Below are 23,541 nucleotides of genomic sequence, written 5' to 3'. Positions count from 1 at the left end.
GGATTCGACAACCTGCAGGAAAAGCTCTGGAGTGGATTGGAATCATCTGGACTGGTGGGAGTACAGCTTACAGTGAGAAACTGAAAAATAAGTTCAGCATCTCCAGAGACACTTCTACTAACACAATAACAATTGGAGGACAGAACATGCAGACTGAAGACACAGCTGTGTATTACTGCGCTCGTGAACCCCACAGTGAGAGGAATAAACAACATCCCTGTACAAAAACTCCTCATTCAGTGTTCACAATAACAGGACACAAGACACAACACTGATCTATCCAAATCTCATAAAATGTAAAATGAATAAATAAGTAAATTAATAAATGAATAATCCACAAATGAGAACAAAGAGATTAAAGTTAGTCATTTTTTTAATAATTGTAATATAGATTTTAAACCATAATACAAAATTATTAATGTTACTGCACACGATAAACACTGTAATAATCATATCACTAACAAGAACGTATGATAATGTAGGTTGAAGGATTAGTAGTAGTTCCTCTCTGTTACATCATCATGACTCCCACATGTTTTCTATCATGACATCATGATGCAAATCCAGACTGCTGTGTGTCCATGCAGTATTTATGTGCAGCTGAGCTGAGTGGAGAGATCGAGTCTCATCAACACTCACCATGAAGATCCCACTCTCCTTATTCCTGCTACTAATCAGCCTCATAGGTGAGTTCTCATGCAGAATCCCAAATATATCCTCAGGGAACTAGGGTTATGGTTGTAACCTAGAGACGTTCCCTTTCGGAATTCGAGCTGCATCGAAACGCTATGGGAATGAGTTTCCAATCACGCCACACTGACCAGACCCTGCATAGAGAGTGAGGGCCTTGGCACCTGCACATAGGACAGAGGAGCCCGGGGTGGCTCTGTGGTCAAGGTCATAGAAACTGACGAAGGTCAGCGGGGTGGACCAAGCCTCAGCGCCACAGATGTCTTGGAGTGCCACTCCAGCGGACTAGGCCGTAGAGGCCGCCACACTCCAAGTGGAGTGAGCTCGGACCCCGAACGGTGCGGGGAAGCCAGAGAGCCGACAATCCACAGACCTTGGCGGAGTGGCCACTCATGACCGCACCCCACCCCGTGAGGGAGGCTTCCGTCGTTAGCATCACGCGGTGACATGGAGCCCCCAACACGGGACCTTGGGACACAAACGTTCGGTCTTTCCAAACATCCAAGGCTCGAAGGGCATGCCGCGAGACCTTGATGGAACTATATGGGTTTCCTCTGAGAGAAAACCCCCTGCCCCGGAGCCACCACTGGAGGGGCCTTATGTGCAGGAGGCCGAGCGGGATTACGCTGGATGCCGCACCCATGAGTCCTAGCATCCTCTGGAAGTGCTTCACAGTGACCGAGGTGAAGATGACTTAGACCCAAGCAGGTGACAACCGTGCCTGCATCCTGGCTGAGTCCCATATCACGCCCAAAAGGCTGGTTCTCTGTGCTGGAGAGAGCACGCTTTTGCTGGCGTTTTGCCGAAACCCAAGCACCTTCATGCAGGCAGGGACGACATCTCGATGATGAGAGAGCGGTTCAAGAAGCGTAGATCTAGAATGGGACGCAACCCGCTATCCTTCTTCGGAACAATGAAGTACGGGCTGTGAAAGCCTGACTCTCGAACCGAGGAGGGGACCACCTCGATGGCTCCTTTCCTCAGGAGTGTGTGCACTTCTTGTTCCAGGACCAGAGCCTGCTCGGGTCCCACCAGGGTGGGAAACATCCCATTGAAATGGGGAGGAGAGGACGCGAACTGAACCGTGTAGCGGTCCTTCTATGGTCCGAAGGACCCACCGGGAGACTCCTGGCAGCTCCTCCCAAGCTGTCAGAAAGTTCCTTAGGGGAACCAGCCCCTCATGGCTGGCCCCAGACCCACTAAGAGCAGCTGGGACCAAGCCCTGCAGCTGATGGCGTCTCGCAAGAGGCGGCGGACCCTCCCCCCCCACAACGAACCTTCGGGTCGAAAGGTGGGGAGCAACCCGCTAGAGGGAAGCTGCGCCCTGAAGCACATCTTGTGGCAGGGCTGACAGACTGGCCTCCATGACCCAAACAGCCAGAGCCACGTACTGCAGCCATTGACACCTCCTGAGAGGTGTCTCCCCCATCCGTAGCAAGACTTTGGGCGGAAGTGGAGGGAGGTACCCGCCAGAGGGCGGCCGTGCTCTGGAGCACATCCTGTGGCAGAGCCAACGGCCTAGCGCCCCGGTGGTGCAGGGCAGGGATGGGCACCGTCACGTGAGGTGTGCCCCATCCCCCCAACCGTAGATCGTCAGGATCTAGCGCGTAGCGGCTTAGTAGGGAACACCGGAGCCTTAATGATGATGCTACGCTAGGGGAGAGATAGCTAGCCAGCTTCTCTTCCACAAGCGGCATTGCCCCGTAGCCGCACATCTTAGCCCCAACCACATTGGCATAAAGCGAGGAGTGACTAGGAGAAATGCGGGTAGAGTATGGGGTTTCCCAGGATCGGCGTGCAGATCAGGAAAAAATGGCAGGCTCAGCGCTGAGGAAGTGACACAGGGAGCAGGAAATGCTCATCCAGCTTACTGGGTGTGCGCTGCTTCTGCTGCTCCACCGGCCAATCTAAATCCAGCTTGGCTACGGTTCGCGTCACGACCTCGAGGAGCTCCTCATACAGCACAGGCTGTGAGGAGCCCACGGGCTCGCTAGCATCCATCAGCTCTCCTTCCTCGGAGGGAACGTAGCATGCACATAGCCATGCGGCTGCAATGCGAGCAATCGACTGCCGATTGTGCATGCTCCACTCCCAAGTAAACAACACATCGATCGTGCGGATCCTTCACAGTAATAAAACGGGGACACGGAAAAACACACTTTCGGAATTTTTGTATGCCAGCCGTCACTCAATCAGAAAAACACAGTATCAGAAAAACAGCGCTTACCTGAACGAGCAGAAGCTAGCGTCTTTTCCATCTCGCAGCCATCTGTAGCTTCCTGTTTACGTGACGTCACCTGCCGATGACGTCACGTCCCTACGTCTATTGGTCAGATTACACACGTGGTGATGCAGGGGCGTTCCCATATCGTTTCGACGCAGCTCGAGTTTCGAAAGGGAACCTGGAGAAACTAAGAGTCATTACTGTAAAAGGATCTGGCTTTAACTTTGGTGGCTATGGCATGCACTGGATCAGACAACAAGCTGGAAAAGGTCTAGAATGGATTGGGGTTGTCTGGTATGATTCCAGTAAAAAAATATATACCAAAGACATTGAGTGACGTTTGGAAATTACCAGAGACAACTCCAAAAACATGGTGTATCTGCAGCTGACTGGTTTGAGTGCCCAGGATTCTGCTGTTTATTACTGTGCTAGAAACCTCAGTGGTACAAACATGTTAATCAATCGTCTAAAATCCCAAATGTGGTCAAAGAGAAAAGCTTATTCAATGTAGAGGTTATTTTCACAAGATCTGCAGGTGGCGCTACAGCTTAACAAATATACTGTAACACTGTAGGTTTCTTTTGAGTACAACATATTCTCATATCCTCAGTCATATCTAGATACTCCACAATTTCTATGTATTTCTGTGACACAATGAACACTGTGACTGTCTCTTATAGTCATATTCTTACAGAGGAACCAAAAGGGAAATAAATAACATTTACAGAAAAATGTCTGGCTTTAATTAGTGATTATTGAATACATACATTTCACAAAAGTTCCATAACATTAACTGTAACATTAAACATGAATAAAGTTCACCATATTCTTCTTTAATTAATAAATAAATTGTCACCGTTCACAGACTGCTGCTGTATAAGAGGAAAAGTAATCATATTAATCAGTGCCATTGATTTTTAGAAAATAATTATCTTCAGGCTTGTAGCAGTAACTTCATGAATTGAATATCTCAATTCAACTGTGAAGATCTCCTGTAAGATACACGGTTTGATATGACTGAGTACAACATGCACTGGATCAGACAAAAACCAGGGAAAACTCTGGAATGGGTTGGATATGTGAAATCCGTAGTCTAACTGTACCTCTGTACTGTAAGTTTGGCTTTAACAGCTTCAGCCATGTTCATATTCACCTTCTCAAAACAGAAAGCAGGAAATTTGCAGACATGAGAATCATTTCTGTGTTAATGTAATTCTCTAGAGTGCAGTCTACACATGACTGATAACAACATAAAGGATCGTTTATCTAATTATTATCAATTTCATGGATTATGGTGGAAATTAGGATTCATTTGAGGGAACTGGAAATAGATCGGATTTCAATCTGACCTTCACAGGAAGCGTTAATTACATCACAACACGTTCATATCATTATTAATAATAACAAACAGATGAATTATTTCCCACATTAAATTGATATGGAGATGAAACGGGGTGTGAGTGTGATTAACAGCTGCAGAGCTGCACTCAACACAGCCTCTCTGTAATGTTTATGCAAATCTGCATCTCCTCTTGTAATATTAGCAGCGTTCTGATCTAGAGAGGAAACACTTCTCATTAGTCTTCCTTCAACACAAACATGTTTGCTTCAGCTCCACTGCTGCTGCTGGCTCTCGCCCCCTGTGAGTGTTTGCATTGAAGCTTTATTATTTCATCTGATCCTTTCAGTTCGACATGCCCACCTTTTCTTTTTCTCTTTTTACAGATGTGTTCGGTGCTACTGAGCTCATCCAGCCAGACTCACTGCTTATAAAGCCAGGAGAGACTTTAACCATCACCTGTAAAGTGTCTGGAGCTTCTATCACTGATAGGAGCAGCCACTATGTAACAGCTTGGATTCGGCAACATGCAGGAAAAGCTTTAGAATGGATCAATTTAATCTATTATAATGGGGTTATTAGTAATAAAGATTCACTTAAAGACAAGTTTGTGGTCTCTCGAGACACTTCCAGTAACTCCGTGACCTTACGGGGACAGAACATGCAGACTGAAGACACAGCTGTGTATTACTGCGCTCGTCATCCACACAGTGACACAACAAGCTGCAGTGCTGCACAACAACCTCATCGCAATTCAATTCTTTAATTAAATAACAACTACATTTTACTGAGTAACTAATCCCCATATTACAAATATTTCAGCATAGACACCAACACTGGCATTAATAAAATAAATAATTAAAAGTTTACTGAGGAATAATGGTCTCTTTTTTAACCCATTGAAATGAAATGTGTCTGCAAAATACATTTATTATAAAGAACAACATCCATTCACACTCAGCACTCAGGCTTTAACTCTTCATCCTGAATGAACAAAAACCATCCAAAAACTCCTCAATCTATATTTAATAATTAATAAGAATCCCATGCAATTAAATATGAAATATGAACATTGTATAATTTGATTAGGTATTTTTTGGTAATGTACCAATGAATAGGAAAAAAAAAGAAACACTATGTTTTTTATCATCTCACCAAATGAGTTTTTATTAATTGATCATTGGGAAACCAGAATTAGCTAAAATGTAAACTTTAAAATTTTTTATTTTATGTTTCTGTACTTGTGTAAAACTGCATTGAGACAAAGTCCATTGTTAAATACATTACAGAAATAAATTCAGTCGAATCGGCAGATTGAGAAATATGGAAGTTAATGTTCACAAAGCAAGAAAAAGAGCTTAGTGCCATAATCATTGAGACTAATATTGATTTCCCTTTCGGAACTCGAGCTGCGTTGAAACGATATGGGAACGCCCCTGCGTGACCGTGCTCTGAACCACGTGTGTAATCTGACCAATAGGCGTTGGGACCTGACGTCATCGGCGGGTGACGTCGCGTAAACAGGAAGCTACAAATGGCTGCGAGATGGACAAGACGCCAGCTTCTGCTCGTTCAGGTAAGCGCTGTTTTCTGATACTGTGTTTTTCTGAACAAGTGATGGTTGGAAGACAAAAATTCAGAAAGTGTGTTTTTTAGTGTCCCCATTTTATTACCGGGAAGGATCCGCACGATCGATGTGTTGTTTACTTGGGAGTGGAGCATGCACAATCGGCTCTCGAGGGAGTCGATTGCTCGCATTGCAGCCGCATGGCTATGCGCACGCTTCGCTCCCGGAGAGCGCTCTTCGAGAAGATCTAGATCTGAGGGACGGCTTACACGGCAGCAGTTCAGGCCACGGGCTGCCTCCACACCATGGGTGTGTTGCAGGCATACCAGGCTGACCTGCTACGTGATTTGGATAAGGGACTTAGCTCCGGGACCGCTGATATTGAGGAGTTGCGTCGCACTGCCGACTTGACTCTTCGGGCCACGAAGCACACAGGCAGTGGTGCGTAGTTCCTGACGGTCTACGGATGGGGGGATGGGGCACACCTCATGTGATTGTGCCCATCCCTCCCCTGCACCGGGCACCTCCCTCCACTTCCGCCCAAAGTCTCGGTACGGATGGGGGAGGCCCATCGCCTCTCAGGAGGTGTAAACGGCCGCAGAACATGGCTCTGGCCGTTCGGGTCATGGAGGCCGGTCTGTCAGCCCTGCCACAAGATGAAGGAACTTTCTGACAGCTTGGGAGGAGCCATAGAGGGCGGATACACGGTTCAGTTCGTGTCCTCTCCTCCCCGTTTCAACGGGATGTGTCCCACCCTGGTGGGACCCGAGCAGGCTCTGGTCCTGGAACAAGAAGTGCACACACTCCTGAGGAAAGGAGCCATCGAGGTGGTCCCCCCCCCCCTCGGTTCGAGGGTCAGGCTTTTACAGCTCGTACTTCATCGTTCCGAAGAAGGATGGCGGGTTGCGTCCCATTCTAGATCTACGCTCCTTGAATTGCTCTCTCAGGAGGCTCAGGTTTAGTAAGTAAGTAAGTAAGGTTTATTTATATAGCACCTTTCACAGATAAAATCACAAAGTGCTTTACAAAATATAACAATAAAACTTAAAAGTACAATAAAACAAGGGTTAGGATGCTCACCCTCAGGGAGGTCGTGACTCAGATCAGGTCAGGGGACTGGTTCGTCACAATAGATCTGGAAGACGCGTACTTTCATGTTTCCATCCTTCCTGCACACAGGAGGTTCCTGAGGTTTGCTTTCGGGGGCGAAGCTTACCAATATTGGGTCCTCCCGTTCGGCCTAGCACTCTCGCCCCGCACCTTGACGAAATGCATCGACGCAGCACTGACCCCGCTGCGGCTCCAGCGCATCCGCATTTTAAATTACCTTGACGACTGGTTGATTCTGTCTCAGTCGGAGCGCCAGGCATTGCGTCATCGAGATGTTGTCCTCACCTGCATGAAGGTGCTTGGGTTTCGGCTAAACGCTGGCAAAAGCATGCTCTCTCCAGCACAGAGAACCACCTTTTTGGGCGTGACTCGGCCAGGATGCAGGCATGGTTGTCACCTGCTCGGGTCGAAGTCATCGTCACCTCGGTCAGGAGAGTGCGGGAAGGCCAGCCACTCACTGTGAAGCAGATCCAGAGGCTGCTAGGGCTCATGGCTGCGGCGTCTACTGTAATCCCACCTGGCCTCCTGCACATGAGGCCCCTCCAGTTCTCTCAGAGGAAACCCATATCGTTCCATCAAGGTCTCGTGGCATGCCCTTCGAGCCTTGGATGTTTGGAAAGACCGAACCCTGGTGCACCCCCACCCAGAGCTGTGGAGGCTGTGGCTGTGGCCCCTGAGGGGGCACAGTTCATAGCGGCTGGTCTCTCTACCGAGGTAGTAGAGACCCTTTTCCACTGCAGAGCTTCCTCCATTTACAGCCCCCGAAAAGAAGCGACAGAACCGACTGTGTCCAGTGCGAGCACTGGTCACTTACATCTGCAGGACGAGTGTGTGGAGGGAATCAGTGAAGCTGCTCGTCTGCTACGGCCCTAACAGGAAGGGTTTCCCGGCCGCTATGCAGACGTTGAGCTGATGGGTAGTGGATGCGATTGTCGGCTCACAAGCCCTCTGGCTTCCCCGCACGGTTTGGGGTCCGAGCCCACTCCACCCGGAGTGTGGCGGCCTCCACTGCCTAGTCCGCTGGAGTGGCACTCCAAGACATCTGTAGCGCTGCGGGGTGGTCCACCCCGCTGACCTTCGTCAGGTTCTATGACTTTGACCTAAGAGCCACCCCGGGCTCCTCTGTCCTATGTTTCGATGCAACTCGAGTTCCGAAAGGGAACGTCTCTAGGTTACGACCGTAACCCTAGTTCCCTGATGAATGAGATGCAGCGTCTCCGTGCCATACTCCCTGCATCCCTGCGGCGCTTACCTTCTCTCGCAGGAGCCAGGGACTTGTCCATCTCGCAGCCATTTGTAGCTTCCTGTTTACGCGACGTCACTCGCCGATGGGAACTCAGGGAACTAGGGTTACGGTCGTAACTGCTGATAATGTATCTGTAACTCACCTATCTAAAATGATTGGCCTTTGCCTTTTTTTGAGTCCTGCCTCTCTAACCCACGTCGCTGTTTGATTGGCTTTGTTTTTCTCGCTAATGTGTTGAGGTCGGCTGCAGCTATATTCCGTTGTATGAAGCAATATGCAACGTGATTATGCAGGTTACCGGTATGTGAGGAAGAAAGTATTCTTATAAAAACAGTTTTATGCACAAAATTCGGGGAATGTTGTCCCCACCAATGTCAAATTATGTCCCCACCAATGTCAAAATCAAACTTTCGCCATTGCAATGTAGGTTCGCAAAGCCATGAGCATTAACAGCAACATTGTTGTTGTGTTTGCCGCTGCTGCGCTAACGTTGCTGGGACACGTGACACGTATACTGTGACGTCACACTCGGCGCTGTGATGGCTCTCTAGCCGGTGGAAAGGCAAACCGGTTCTTAGAAGGTTCGCCGGTGGAACCAAATTTGAACCAGAACTAGCGCTAGCTCTGAACCAGCACCCGTTTTTTTCCAGTGGAAAAGAGGCAAAAGAGATTTGTTAGTTAATTTTTTAAATAATTGTAATATAGATTTTAAACCATAATACAAAATATTTAATGTTACTGCACATGATAAACACTGTAATAATCATATCACTAACAAGACCTTATTATAATGTAGGTTGAAGTATTAGTCTGCAGCTGACTGTTTTGAGTGCCCAGAATTCTGCTGTTTATTACTGTGCTAGAAACCACAGTGGTACAAACATGTTAATCAGCCGTTCAAAATTCTCCCCCAGACGTGGTCAAAGAAAAAAAATGCATTCAATATATAGGGCATTTTCACAAGATCTGCAGGTGGCGCTACAGCTCAACAAATATACTGTAACATTGTAAGTGTCTTTAAAGTACAACATATTCTCATATCCTCAGTCACATCTAGATACTCCACAATTTCTATGTATTTCTGTGAGACTGTCTCTTATTGTCAAATTCTCACAAAGGAACAAAGAGGGAAATAAATAACATTTAAAAAAAAAATGTTCATCTTCAATCAGTGATTATTGAATACATACAAAAATTTCACAACGATAACAGTAACTATAAATGTAAAAATAGTTCACCATATTCTTTTTAATTGTAACATTAAGTGGCATAATTATAGAAAGTGGCATTGATTATTAGAAATTTATTATCTACACATTTGTAGCAGTAACTTTATGTCACACAGAACCAAAGGGTGCAGAAATTCACAATTTCATGGGTTTTGTTTGTATTTTACACAAAGACTATCGGCACCTGCATCCACCACCTCTACAATTCCTGACTGTGATGTAACCTGGTCCTTGTGATCTACCTGGTCCTTGATTATTGTCCTATAACAACACACCCCTTGTGCTTTACTCCTTACTGAATTTGCCAATATGAAGAGTGTGTTCACTTACCTGAGAATATCTTTTAATGTTCCAACTTTTATAGATTTAAAATCACAGATTTGAGAAGTTTATGCGATGAGGAGGTTTTTACATCTAGAGGAATTCATGTTTCACCCTCTTAAGTTTCTCAGAAGTGTGAGAAGAAGACATCAGCCAGCTTTCTGTCAGTTGATTTAATGAGATTGTAGTGCTAAATTTTAAACTATAATTATATTTTAAATGTACACTTTTTAAATCAAGTAAATGTACACTTTTTAAATCATCTATACATCATATTATATTTGAGTTATGATTTAGATTGATCATGACCAAGTTTACAGTCCTGCTCACTGAATCATTGTTCCTTGTCCCAGTGGGATTGACTTGTACATTATTGTAGGAAATGATAAATTGATATATAGTAAAATTAGTTTTTTGTTTCGATTTATATTGAAATTGTAAAACAGGATTTATTCTTAAATATGTTATACAAAAAACTAAACATTGATATTATTTAGATATTTTCATTGATTTCATTGAAACCTGAGGTTTTCTGAATGTCTCTTTTACGGCTTTGAATGTTTAAGCTCTCACTATGTTCACTATTATTTTACATGCACAAGAAAAGTGCTGCTATCTAACAGGTGATGTGATGAACACAGGAAAGTGATGTACTTACTATTCATGGTGTATCAGTTTTGTAATATTTGTTACGCAGTTAACCAGACTGCAAAATTCTACATATTTTATAAATAGTCTTTGAATCATGCAGTTGTGGTCGTTTCATATATAGGTCTGTAATAAGTGTAATAAGTACAATATATGACAATAATAGGATGTGCTGCTTTCTAAATATTATAGATAGAACGAGAAAATCATACTGATTGAGAGTAAGAACCTGGAGACTATATAAATGTATACAATATCAGTTCAATCAGGTGTGTATGGAGTAGGGAAAACTCCAAATAGTTGAATAAAGTGAGCAGAGACTGCAAGTCCTCTTCTGTGAATGCGAATGAAAGAGGATGATGCTCAAGATTAAAATATAATATGAGAAATTTGCATGTATGTCTCTGTCTCCTACTGTACTTCTCCATGAACCTCATGCACTAGATCCAACAGAAACCAGAGAAAGATTCAGATTAATCTGAGGGAACTGGAAATAGATTAGATTTCAATCTAACCTTCACAGGAAGCGTTAATTACATCACGACACGTTCATATCATTATTAATAATAACAAATTAAATAATTCTGTTATAAAATAAGGTTCCAAATAACATAGCAATAAATGTATGTAAATAAAGTTTCCTGTTCTAAATAACCAATAATTTCTGTAAATTTTCTTATTATAAATTCACCTGAAAACACCTGATAGTGTATAAACTTACTCATTAACACCTGCTTTAAGCTTCTTATTGGTTCAAACATAAACTCAATCTGCAGGGATAGATATCTCTAAAAAATACAGACATGTTTAAATACAGACATGTTTTTATCAGAATCAGAATCAGCTTCATTGCCAGGCATGTTTTTACATGTGAGGAATTTGTTTTAGTGCCAGAAGCTCCACAGTGTAACAGAATGACATGTACAGTATAGTATTATATAGTATTATATTTATATATAAATAAGAGCCATATCATTTTGACCCTAAGATAAGGAGTGTCTCTATGCAAATGTCCTTCTCTGTTATAGATTTAAGCAACAAAGACCAAGAGCTTTTACTTCTTCTGCTCCAACACACACCATGATCTCTACATCCCTACTGCTGCTGCTGCTGGCAGCCGTACACTGTAAGTGTTTTTACATTTGACATGTAATACAGTTTTGGTTCCTTAAAGCTTTTTGCTTTTACATCATTAAAATAACTTTTCTTTAACAGGTGTTCACAGTGTTGAGCTGATCCAGACCGGATCCACAGTATTAACTCCTGGTCAGTCACTGACTCTGACCTGTAAAGTGTCTGGATATTCATTAACTGATAGCAGCTACTGTACGAACTGGATACGACAACCTGCAGGAAAAACTCTGGAATGGATCGGATGTGGTGATGGTAACACTTTATACAGTGAGAAACTGAAAAGCAGGTTTCAGATTTCCAGAGACACGTCCAGCAGCACAGTGACATTAACAGGACAGAACATGCAGACTGAAGACACAGCTGTGTATTACTGCGCCCGTGAACCACAGTGAGACATAAACAACATCACTGTACAAAAACTCCAAGAACATTGAAATAAAATTCTCTTCCACCTGCATCTGATGAGATTTCCCCGACCACCACACACATCTATTTTTATTTTCCATCACGCTTCATATATTCTGAAATGAAATAATAAAGGATTACAGACATTTGTAATACATATAATTTTACAATTTTACTAACAGACCAACAGTAAAGGTTTACTCGACCTTTGGCCCTTATCTGTATCCTGTATATTTGAACTTCAAACACATTCGAAATGATTGCACATTATGTTTTTCTTTAAGCTTTAAGGCATGTGATGGTCGCTCTTTCTTTATTCACAAGATCCAACCAACAAGTTGAAATTCTAATGACTGACAGTGTCATAAATATGTTTTCCCGTGATTTTCATTAAAGTCATAAACACTAATGACACCATTCTTAAAAAGGCAAGACATTACAGCTCCAGACTGAATAATCCACACCATTTGATCAACCACATAGTAAGTAAATAGTACTGTAAGTAACTAATGTTTTGCTGTTGATAGAATGCACCTGAATAATGGCATAATTATTGAACTGGTTCAACCTGAAGTCATGCTGGTTTCAGTCCCTGTAAGATCATTGGAAACTCACCCACTAGACAGTACTAACTGGATATGACAACAGGTAGATGCACTGAAATGAATCAGCTGGTACTGTAGCTCCAGTGATACTGGCAGCAACGATTTACTAAAGAAAGAGATCCGTCCTCAGACACATCCAGCAAAACTGTGATATTTCATGGGCAAAACTTTCAGACAGAAGATACAGCTGTGTTTTACTGTGCTCTTAAATCACATTGAGACAGATCAATGAAGAAACTGTACAAAAACATCCAGTATAGAAGACTGTTAGAGACAGAAACAATGACTTTCTTCGTTTCACCTTCTTAGTTTATCAGAAAAGATAGACGACAACACCAGCTAGCAGTCTGTAAGTTGATTAGATGAGATTGTAGTGCTAAATTTTAAACTACAATTACATGTTTAATGTGTACTTTTCAAATCTACTGAATAAACCATGTCGTCTCTACATCACATTATAATTGAATTATGATTTATATTGATAATGACCACATTACTGTCCTGCAGTCCAGGGAATCATTGTTCCTTGTCCAGTGGGATTGACTTATTCATAATTGTAGGAAATGATAAATCTGTATATTGTGATTCCTTTCACCATTTCACTCTTTTTACCGGACTTCATAATGTTGAATTCTTTGTGTGTCCTCTGTAATGTGTAAGCTCTCAGTATCATCACTATTACTTTACAGGCATAAGAAAAAGCTTGCTATCTGAGAGCTGATCTGATGTACAACGGAAAGTGACGTACTTATTATTTATATTGTAATTGATTATAAGTATAATATTCACAGACAGTAAATTTGTAAATGTGTTTTTTAGAAAGTGATCACCTTATGCAGTTGGTAGTGTCAAAAATATATTTGTCTGGAATAAGTAGAGGAGAATGTTCTTCTGGATGTTACAGTGATCCACAGTGATGGACTAAAATGACACCAGATGTAATGAGTAAAGAGCAGTGATGAAGCTGACAGCATGAAACACACATTTAGTCTCACAGGAAGCTAGACATCAGTACAAAAACACAGACTTACTACAGTCACATGACAAACCAACATTTTCACAGTGTGACAGAGTGAAAACTATGGAAACAGTTTAAAATCAGAGGATGAAAGTCATTTACATACTAAATGTAACTTACAGATTCAGTGTTTAATAAATACAAACTAATTTAAACACCAGGAAACATTTTTCACTGTGATTATTGACACCTGTAGAAGACCAGCATAACAATATGTAAATGAATATGTAAAATGTTCCCCTTACAGCTACATATAGAGAAATATCAGCCATGGTCACTGTGGGCTCTGGAGAGTTTAGCACTGCTTTTAGTTATACGATGTTCCTTCCAGTTCTGCTGCTGCTGGCAGCTTCATCCTGTGAGTTTTACTTCACTAATGATCTCAGAGCTGCTAGTAAATTCCTGCAGTTATAACCTACTGTACATAGATTTTTGACTGGAATTGTGACATGTCTTTTTTTCAGATGTGGAATGTGCAGTAGAGCTCACTCAGGACACCTCAGTGATGTTAAAGCCTGGAGATTCTTTAATCCTCAGCTGTAAAGTATCTGGTTACTCAGTTACTGATAACAGCTATGGCACAGCTTGGATTCGACAACCTGCAGGGAAAACTCTGGAATCAATAAACCGCATTTGGGGGGATGGAGACATTTATCATAAAGAGTCTCTAAAAAGCAAGTTCAGTATTTCTAAAGATGCCTCCAGCAGCACGGTGACACTGAGAGGACAGAACATGCAGACTGAAGACACAGCTGTGTATTACTGCGCTCGTGTAACACACAGTGACACAACAAGCTGCAGTGCTGCACAAAAACCTCATCACAATTCACTTCTTTAATTAAATAATAACTACATTTTACTGAGTTACTAATCCCTACATTCCAAACACTTCCTACATCACTTATAAACTTCTCAAACAATTAGGAATATGTTGAAGGAATATGTGAACATTTAATTAGAAGATAAACAATCTGCAGTGGTTGATATGATGAAGATTTCTGTTAAGATTAGGTTTAAGATTAAGATTATTTTTCTGTAACAAAACCTCCCCAAGTGTTTTATTCCTTACTTTCTGTCACTGAGCTTTACTCCTTCTCAATACAGGAGCAGGAGAAAGCCGTCTGTGTGAAATAAACCATCACCACGTATACATTCCTACATTTAGGTTTCCTAATGTGTTCCTTAGATGAGTGAGGTGTCTTCTAAAAATGATTCGATTTGGTTCCCTTTCTGATAGAGAAACATTCTGTTGTAGAGATTTACATAGTACCTTATCATCCACTCATCTATCCAGTGAGCAGCGTGTGGTTGTGGGTTGAACACCTCCATAGTGGTCATGGACGCTCCCTATTCAAATAGAGTGGTTTATAAACAGCATGTTCTTGGCTGCTCTAGTTTCCAGTGAGCTCTGTGAGAGATAACACTCCCATACACTTTAAATCTGACTGAAGCAGAACTCAGAGAAGGATGATTTTAGGACAGTGTATTTTATTGCTACTCATTTCATGTATGTTTATGTTTTTTATGTGAAGATTATAAGCATTATAATTATTATAAGATAACATTACTGAGTTCTATTCTTCTCTTCCAGATTCTTATGGACAGTCCCTGACCTCCTCTGATTCTGTGGTGAAGAGACCTGGACAGTCGGTCACTCTGTCCTGTACTGTCTCCGGATTCTCAATGGGCAGCTACTACATGCACTGGATCCGTCAGAAACCAGGACAAGGACTTGAGTGGATCGGGCTCATTGATGGTGGCACTGGCACTGCATTCGCTCAGTCTCTACAGGGCCAGTTCTCCATCAATAAAGACACCAATAAAAACTTGCTGTACCTAGAAGTGAAGAGTCTGAAAGCTGAAGACACGGCAGTTTATTACTGTGTACGAGAGTCACACTGACACAACAGACTCCAGAGCTGTACAAAAACGTACTCAAGCACTTCCTTGTGAGCTGTAAATATTCCCTCAGCAGGAAGCTGCACCCCAGAGACCTTTATTATAAACAACATCATCTATTCACATCCAGCACTCAGATCTTCCTCTTTATTCCAATCTTTTCTAGCATTTAGTAATATTTATAATAATAATCCACATGTTATGTATCACATTAACATTATGACGTCTTTACATATTTGACTGGAGGTAAATCAGCTCTAGGACAATGATTGTGATGACTAGTTGGGACTATATACTGTACTATTCATGCTTTTATTCCTCCTGATTGTGATGCTAGCTGTAGGAACACTACAGGTCGATGGTTCATTTCTTGAATTTAGAAACACAGAGTCTTATCAGCAGCACAGAATCTGACGAGAGATCAAACTGAAATGTAGATGTTTACTGCAGCATCACTACTACAAACTCCTGGAATTAAAAATCACCTGTAGGGGGCAGCAGCTGCTTGTTTTCAAGAAGGATTCATGAAACTATGAAATCTAACAGCTGAAGTGTTTTTTTACAGGGCTGCCAACTCTCACGCATTCAGCGTGAGAATCACGCAATTGACCCAAATCTCACGCACTCACGCCACACCCCAGCAGTAGTAAGGGAAAAAAAATCGCACCGCATTATCTCACAAAGCAACGCGCAGAGAGACCAGACAGACAGTGTAGTGAGTTTTTTGTTACAATTGTGAGGGAAATACACAATTTATTCCCATAAACTGTGCAGTCAGCCATTCTCCCTCCCATCTGCACCGTGTTTATTGTGAACGCAGGCAGGTCAGTGAGTTACAGGGTGCTCTGTGTCTCCATCCAGTTTAGACTAAAGTTGGCCACATATTCATAGATTGGAGTTTCCCGAGTCAATAACTCCTGAGCTAAACGCTTTTATTACACAAATTACACCTCTTTTTCACCGTAGTAATGTACAGAGGCAGCTACAACCCAATTTTCCTTTCTACGTGTTGGACAAAATACATAAATCTCTATGTGTGAACACCTAAGAGACACATTCCAAGGGACCGTCAGCAAAGTGCAAAACCCGAAAAGCGAATACAAAAAAAATCAATAACTTCACTGTAATACACTGTAGTCACCAGCTCACACATCACTGATGTCCTGATAATTATACTATAACACTTACTTGAGGGAAATGTCTTTTTGTTTAATTTTTATTATTTTTTGTAATGAAAAAAATAACTTCACTGTAATACACTGTACTGTCACCAAATTCAGCTCACACATCACTGATGTCCTGATAGTTACAGTGTATTACAGTGAAGTTATTGATTTAATTATTGATTTATTAAGGAAAAATCATAAAAATTATTTAAATAGTAAATAGTATATAAAGTCATTTCCCCCATGTAAGTGTTGTAGTATAACTATCAGGACATCAGTGATGTGTGATCTGAGTTTGGTGACATTACAGTGTATTACAGTGAAGTTAGTGACTGTTTTTTTAGTATTTGCTTATCGGGTTTTGAACTTTGCAGATTGTCCCTTGGAATCTGTCTTTCAGTCATCTGCACATAGAGACTTATGTATTTTGTCCACCAAAGAGGAAAGCTGATTTTGAGGAAAATTGGGTTGTAGCTGCCTTTCTACATTACTACGATAGAAAAGAGGTATTTGTGTAAAAAGAGCTTTTAGCTCAGGAGTTATTGACCCGGGAATCTCCAATCTGTGAATATGCGGCCAACTTTACTTAAGTCCAGTTTAGGCTAGTAACTAATAGGCCAATGCTGTTATATAGTTTATATAGAATTAAGTTAGCATTAGCAGAGTTGTTAGTTTTGCATCACTGAGCAGTTATTTTACATAAATTTATTATTAAAAACAGTAAACTTAAACAGATTAAATTAATCAGCTAGAATACAGGTACATGATGCCTTAAGCTAAGCTCAACAAAACCAACACATGCTCTATCAGATGAATCTCCTCCTCATGATATAAATACATTTCAGATACATTCTCCTCCCATCATCAGCAGATAAACAAATCCAAGTGTCAGAGCTGGATCTCACTCTATTTATATGATGTGATGGTGTCTGTTAAACTTTGGAGAACAGAGAAGACTCCAGTCCAAACAACACACACCATGTTCTCTACATCTCTACTGCTCCTGCTGGCAGCTGCTTCTTGTGAGTGCTTTATCAAATTCATTCATTTACTAGATGAAGAATAAAGGTGCAGCATATATTGTGTGAGATATCACCATGTGTTTTCCTCCACAGATGTGCATGGTGAGGAACTGACTCAGCCTGCTTCCATGACAGTCCAGCCAGGCCAGAGTCTCTCCATCCAGTGCAAGGTTTCATATTCAGTTACGAGCTATCATACAGCTTGGATTCGACAACCTGCAGGAAAAGCTCTGGAGTGGATTGGAGTCATCTGGAATGATGGGAGTACAGGTTACAGTGAGAAACTGAAAAATAAGTTCAGCATCTCCAGAGACACTTCTACTAACACAATAACAATTGGAGGACAGAACATGCAGACTGAAGACACAGCTGTGTATTACTGCGCTCGTTACACACAGTGAGACGAATAAACAACATCCCTGTACAAAAACTCCAAGTACAGTGAAACCATGCTAGCTCCAAACATTCTCCTTCATTAAAAAATAAATAATAAAGATAATTCTGACTGAAGCACCAGAGCATCATGGACAATTTGACAGTTACATTTTGATTACAAACGGAATTGATTAGGTTCATATTCATTTCACTCTGATACACAGCTATCACTATCTGACATTCACTCTGTGAGGAAATAATACAGTAAAGCTTTACAAATTTTCAGGTAGACTGACTGTTGAAATCACTCATTACACACTCGCTCATTACTCATTATCCTCATTATTACTCATTATAAATAAATAAATAATCTACAAATGAGAACAAAGAGATAAGTTAGTTCATTTTTTAAATAATTGTAATATAGATTTTAAACCATGATATAATTTTTTTTTAATGTTACTGCACATGATACACACTGTAATAATCATATCACTAACAAGAACTTATGATAGTGTAGGTTGAAGGATTAGTTGATGTTCCTCTCTGTTACATAATCTGGATCAGACAAGCTGGAAAGCTCTGTAATGGATTGGGGCTATCTGGTCTGATGCCAGTAAAACACTACATGGCAAAGACATTGAGGGACGTTTGGAAATAACCAGTGACAACTCCAAAAACATGGTGTATCTGCAGCTGACAGGTTTGAATGCCCAGGATTCTGCTGTTTATTACTGTGCTAGAAACCACAGTGGTACAAACATGTTAATCAATCATCCAAAATCCTCCCCCAGATGTGGTCAAAGAGAAAAGTGCTTTCAATATATGGGGCACTTTCACAAGATCTGCAGGTGGCGCTACAGTTCAACAAATTTACTGAACCTGAAGAATGAAGACACAGCTGTGTATTACTGTGCTCGAAGACCACAGCGAGATAAATAAACAACGTCCCTGTACTTTAATGTTACTGCACATGATAAACACTGTAATGATCATATCACTAACAAGAACTTATTATAATGTAGGTTGAAGGATTAGTTGCTGTTCCTCTCTGTTACATCATCATAACCCCCACATGTTTTCTATCATGACGTCATGATGCAAATCCAGACTGCTGTGTGTCCATGCAGTATTTATGTGCAGTTGAGCTGAGTGGAGAGATCGAGTCTCATCAACACTCACCATGAAGATGATATCAGGAATTCAGTGTCAGAGTCTTGAGTCTATTCTCACTGGTTCAGTGGTGAAAAAACCTGGAGAAACTCTGAGTCTTTCCTGTAAAGGATCTGGGTTTAACTTTGGTGGCTATGGCATGCACTGGATCAGACAACAAGCTGGAAAAGCTCTAGAATGGATTGGGGTTGAATGATGCCAGTAAAACAATATACGCCAAAGACATTGAGGGACGTTTGGAAATTACCAGAGACAACTCCAAAAACATGGTGTATCTGCAGCTGACTGGTTTGAGTGCCCAGGATTCTGCTGTTTATTACTGTGCTAGAAACCACAGTGGTACAAACATGTTAATCAATCATCTAAAATCCCAGATGTGGTCAAAGAGAAAAGGAAATTCAATGTAGAGTCCATTTTCACAAGATCTGAAGGTGGCGCTACAGCTCAACAAATATACTGTAACATTGTAGGTTTCTTTAAAGTACAACATATTCTCATATCCTCAGTCACATCTATATACTCCACAATTTCTATGTATTTCTGTGACACAATGAACACTGAGACTGTCTCTTATAGTCATATTCTTACAGAGGAACCAAAAGGGAAATAAATAACATTTACAGAAAAATGTCTGACTTTAATTAGTGATTATTGAATACATTCTGTACATCTCACAAAAGTTCCATAACATTAACTGTAACATTAAACGTAAATAGAGTTCAGCATATTCTTATTTAATTAATAAATTGTCCCCGTTCACAGACTGCTGCTGTATAAGGGGAAAAGTGATCACAGTAATCAGTGCCATTGATTATTAGAAAATAATTATCTTCAGGTTTGTAGCAGTAACTTCATGCATTAAATATCTCAACTTTAACTGTGAAGATCTCCTGTAAGATACACGGCTTTGTTATGACTGAGTACAACATGCACTGGATCAGACAGAAACCAGGGAAAGCTCTGGAATGGGTTGGATATGTGAACTCCGTAGTCTAACTGTACCTCTGTACTGTAAGTTTGGCTTTAACAGCTTCAGCCATGTTCATATTCACCTTCTCATAACAGAAACCAAGAAATTTGCAGACATGAGAATCATTTCTGTGTTAATGTAATTCTCTAGAGTGCAGCCTACACATGACTGATAACGACATAAAGGATCATTTATCTAATTATTATCATTTTCATGGATTATGGTAGAGATTCAGATTAATTTGAGGGAACAGGAAATAGACAGTTTTTCAATCTGACCTTCACAGGAAGCGTTAATTACATCACAACACTTTCATATCATTATTAATAATAACAAACATCTGAATTATTTTCACATTAAATTGATTTGGAGAAGAAACGGGGTGTGAGTGTGATTAACAGCTGCAGAGCTGCACTCAACACAGCCTCTCTGTAATGTTTATGCAAATCTGCATCTCCTCTTGTAATATTAGCAGCGTTCTGATCTAGAGAGGAAACACTTCTCATTAGTCTTCCTTCAACACAAACATGTTTGCTTCAGCTCCACTGCTGCTGCTGGCTCTCGCCCCCTGTGAGTGTTTGGATTGAAGCTTTATTATTTCATCTGATCCTTTCAGTTCGACATGTCCACCTTTTCTTTTTCTCTTTTCTGATTCACTTAAAGACAATTTTGTGGTCTCTCGAGACACTTCCAGTAACTCCGTGACCTTACGGGGACAGAACATGCAGACTGAAGACACAGCTGTGCATTACTGCGCTCGTGAAGCTCACAGTAACACGACAAGCTGCAGTGCTGCACAAAAACCTCATCACAATTCACTTCTTTAATTAAATAATAACTACATTTTACTGAGTAACTAATCCCTACATTCCAAACACTTCAGACATTATTTAAGAACTTATCAAACAATTAGGACACCCCTACTGCCAGTGAAACAATATAGTGTATTTGTACACATTTGTATTTATACACAGTGTAACCACAGCAACAATTCCAAGGGTAAACCAAGCTCAGAGTCAGAAAAAGGCAGAAGTCAAAACCGAAACAAGAACTATTACAAAACCACGATAATCAAACTATCACAACACTACAATCAACCACCACTACTAACACCCTCCTCCTCCTTCTTCTGCTTCCTCTTTATATAGTAGATTAGTGATGAGGTGTTTTCGTATTATAAATTCACCTTAAAAAACCTGATAGTGTAAACATTTACTCACCTGCCTTACGCTTCTTATTGGTTCAAACATAAACTCAAGTTTAAGTGATAGATATCTCTAAAGATACAGATAAAAAATAAGGAGCTTTTCTCATTTATTTTTATGTATATAAGAATCCATCCCTTTTTGACCTTAAGATATGGGGTGTCTCTATGCAAATGTCCTTCTCTGTTATAGATTTAAGCAACAAAGACCAAGAGCTTTTACTTCTTCTGCTCCAACACACACCATGATCTCTACATCCCTACTGCTGCTGCTGCTGGCAGCCGTACACTGTAAGTGTTTTTACATTTGACATGTAATACAGTTTTGGTTCCTTAAAGCTTTTTGCTTTTACATCATTAAAATAACTTTTCTTTAACAGGTGTTCACAGTGTTGAGCTGATCCAGACCGGATCCACAGTATTAACTCCTGGTCAGTCACTGACTCTGACCTGTAAAGTGTCTGGATATTCAGTAACTGATGGCAGCTACTGTACAGAATGGATACGACAACCTGCAGGAAAAACTCTGGAATGGATCGGATGGATATGTGGTAGTGGTAACACTTACTATAGTGAGAAACTGAAAAGCAGGTTTCAGGTTTCCAGAGACACGTCCAGCAGCACAGTGACATTAACAGGACAGAACATGCAGACTGAAGACACAGCTGTGTATTATTGTGCTCGGCGACCACAGTGAGAGGAATAAACAACATCCCTGTACAAAAACTCCTCCTTCGATGTTCACAATAACAGAATGTTTACAAGACACAACACTGATCGATCCAAGGATAAATAAAAAAAAAAGATCCCACAAATGATCACAAAACATTTCAAGCTAGTTATTTCTTTATGTTAATATTGTTGATTTAAATCCATATTATATCTCTAAAGACCATTATTATCACAACACTTTCCTAAACTTTATATACTGTAGTGTCTTTGTCTAATAATAATCACATCAACAAATTAGAATTTGTGTAAAAATGTCTGAGCAAGTGTGGATCAGACAACTGGATCAGACAACAAGCTGAAAAAGCTCTAGAATGAATTGGGGTTATCAAGTATGATGCCAGTAAAACAATATACGCCAAAGACATTGTGGGACGTTTGGAAATTACCCGAGGCAACTCCAAAAACATGGTGTATCTGCAGCTGACCGGTTTGAGTGCCCAGGCTTCTGCTGTTTATTACTGTGCTAGAAACCACAGTGGTACAAACATGTTAATCAATCATCCAAAATCTCAGATGTGGTCAAAGAGAAAAGCGTATTCAATGTAGAGGCCATTTTCACAAGATCTGTAGGTGGCGCTACAGCTCAACAAATATACTGTAACATCGTAGGTTCCTTAAAGTACAACATATTCTCATATCTTCAGTCACATCTAGATACTCCACAATTTCTAAGTCTTTCTGTGAGACGTTGGACATTGAGACTGTCTCTTATAGTCATAATTTCCTGAAAGAAACAAGGGAAATAAATAACATTTACTGAATATTCACTAAAATGTATCACCAACGTGAATTGAAAGGATGCATTTTACAAAATTATCACAAGAACTGTAATTATGAACAAATTCACCATATTCTTCTTTAATTAAGAAATAAATTGTAAGTGTTCGCAGATTTCTGCTGTATAAAAGGAAAAGTGAACATAGTAATCAGTGCCACTGATTATTGGAAAATAATTATCTTCAGTTTTGTAGCAGTAACTTCATGTCACAGTAGAACCAAAGGATGCAGAATTACACAATTTCATGTGTTTTGTTTTTACTTTACACAATAAATTATCAGCACCTGCATTCACCACCTCTACAATTCCTGACATCACAGCACCTGATTCTTGATTATTGTCCTATAACAACACACACGTGTGTTTTACTCCTTACTGAATATGCTGATATGAAGAGTGTGTTCACTTCACATGAAGTTACATGAGAATGTCTCTGAATGTTCCAAATTTTATAGATTTATAATCACAGACTAGAGATGTTCATGAGATGAGGAGGTTTTTACATCTAGAGAAATCCATGTTTCACCTTCTAAGTTTCTCAGAAGTGTAAGAAGATGACATCAGCTAGCTTTCTGTCAGTTGGTTTGATGAGATTGTAGTGCTAAATTTTAAATGTATACTTTTAAACGAAGAAAATATACACTGACATCTCTACATCACATTATAATTAAGTTATGATTAAGATT

At 40.8% G+C, this 23,541-nt stretch overlaps 5 gene segments (V, D, J or C); all 5 read left to right on the top strand.

Moving 5' to 3' along the window:
- Nucleotides 1–4,197: 4,197 nt before the first annotated feature.
- LOC113640814 lies at nt 4,198–5,019 on the top strand. The segment is given in 2 exon segments: nt 4,198–4,556; nt 4,640–5,019. Coding segments are annotated over 2 exon segments (423 nt in total).
- A 6,435-nt stretch (nt 5,020–11,454) lies between these two features.
- On the top strand, nt 11,455–11,988 carry LOC113640838. The segment is given in 2 exon segments: nt 11,455–11,500; nt 11,590–11,988. Coding segments are annotated over 2 exon segments (357 nt in total).
- A 1,781-nt stretch (nt 11,989–13,769) lies between these two features.
- Nucleotides 13,770–14,451, top strand: LOC125138667. The segment is given in 2 exon segments: nt 13,770–13,894; nt 14,001–14,451. Coding segments are annotated over 2 exon segments (462 nt in total).
- A 123-nt stretch (nt 14,452–14,574) lies between these two features.
- LOC125138861 lies at nt 14,575–15,438 on the top strand. The segment is given in 2 exon segments: nt 14,575–15,043; nt 15,128–15,438. Coding segments are annotated over 2 exon segments (351 nt in total).
- Nucleotides 15,439–21,574: 6,136 nt separating this feature from the next.
- LOC113640812 lies at nt 21,575–22,160 on the top strand. The segment is given in 2 exon segments: nt 21,575–21,636; nt 21,726–22,160. Coding segments are annotated over 2 exon segments (363 nt in total).
- Nucleotides 22,161–23,541: the final 1,381 nt, after the last annotated feature.

The sequence above is a fragment of the Tachysurus fulvidraco genome, chromosome 15 (assembly GCF_022655615.1).
Source record: "Tachysurus fulvidraco isolate hzauxx_2018 chromosome 15, HZAU_PFXX_2.0, whole genome shotgun sequence".
NCBI classification, from domain to species: Eukaryota; Metazoa; Chordata; class Actinopteri; order Siluriformes; family Bagridae; genus Tachysurus; species Tachysurus fulvidraco.
This window is presented reverse-complemented; position numbering and strand designations above follow the sequence as displayed.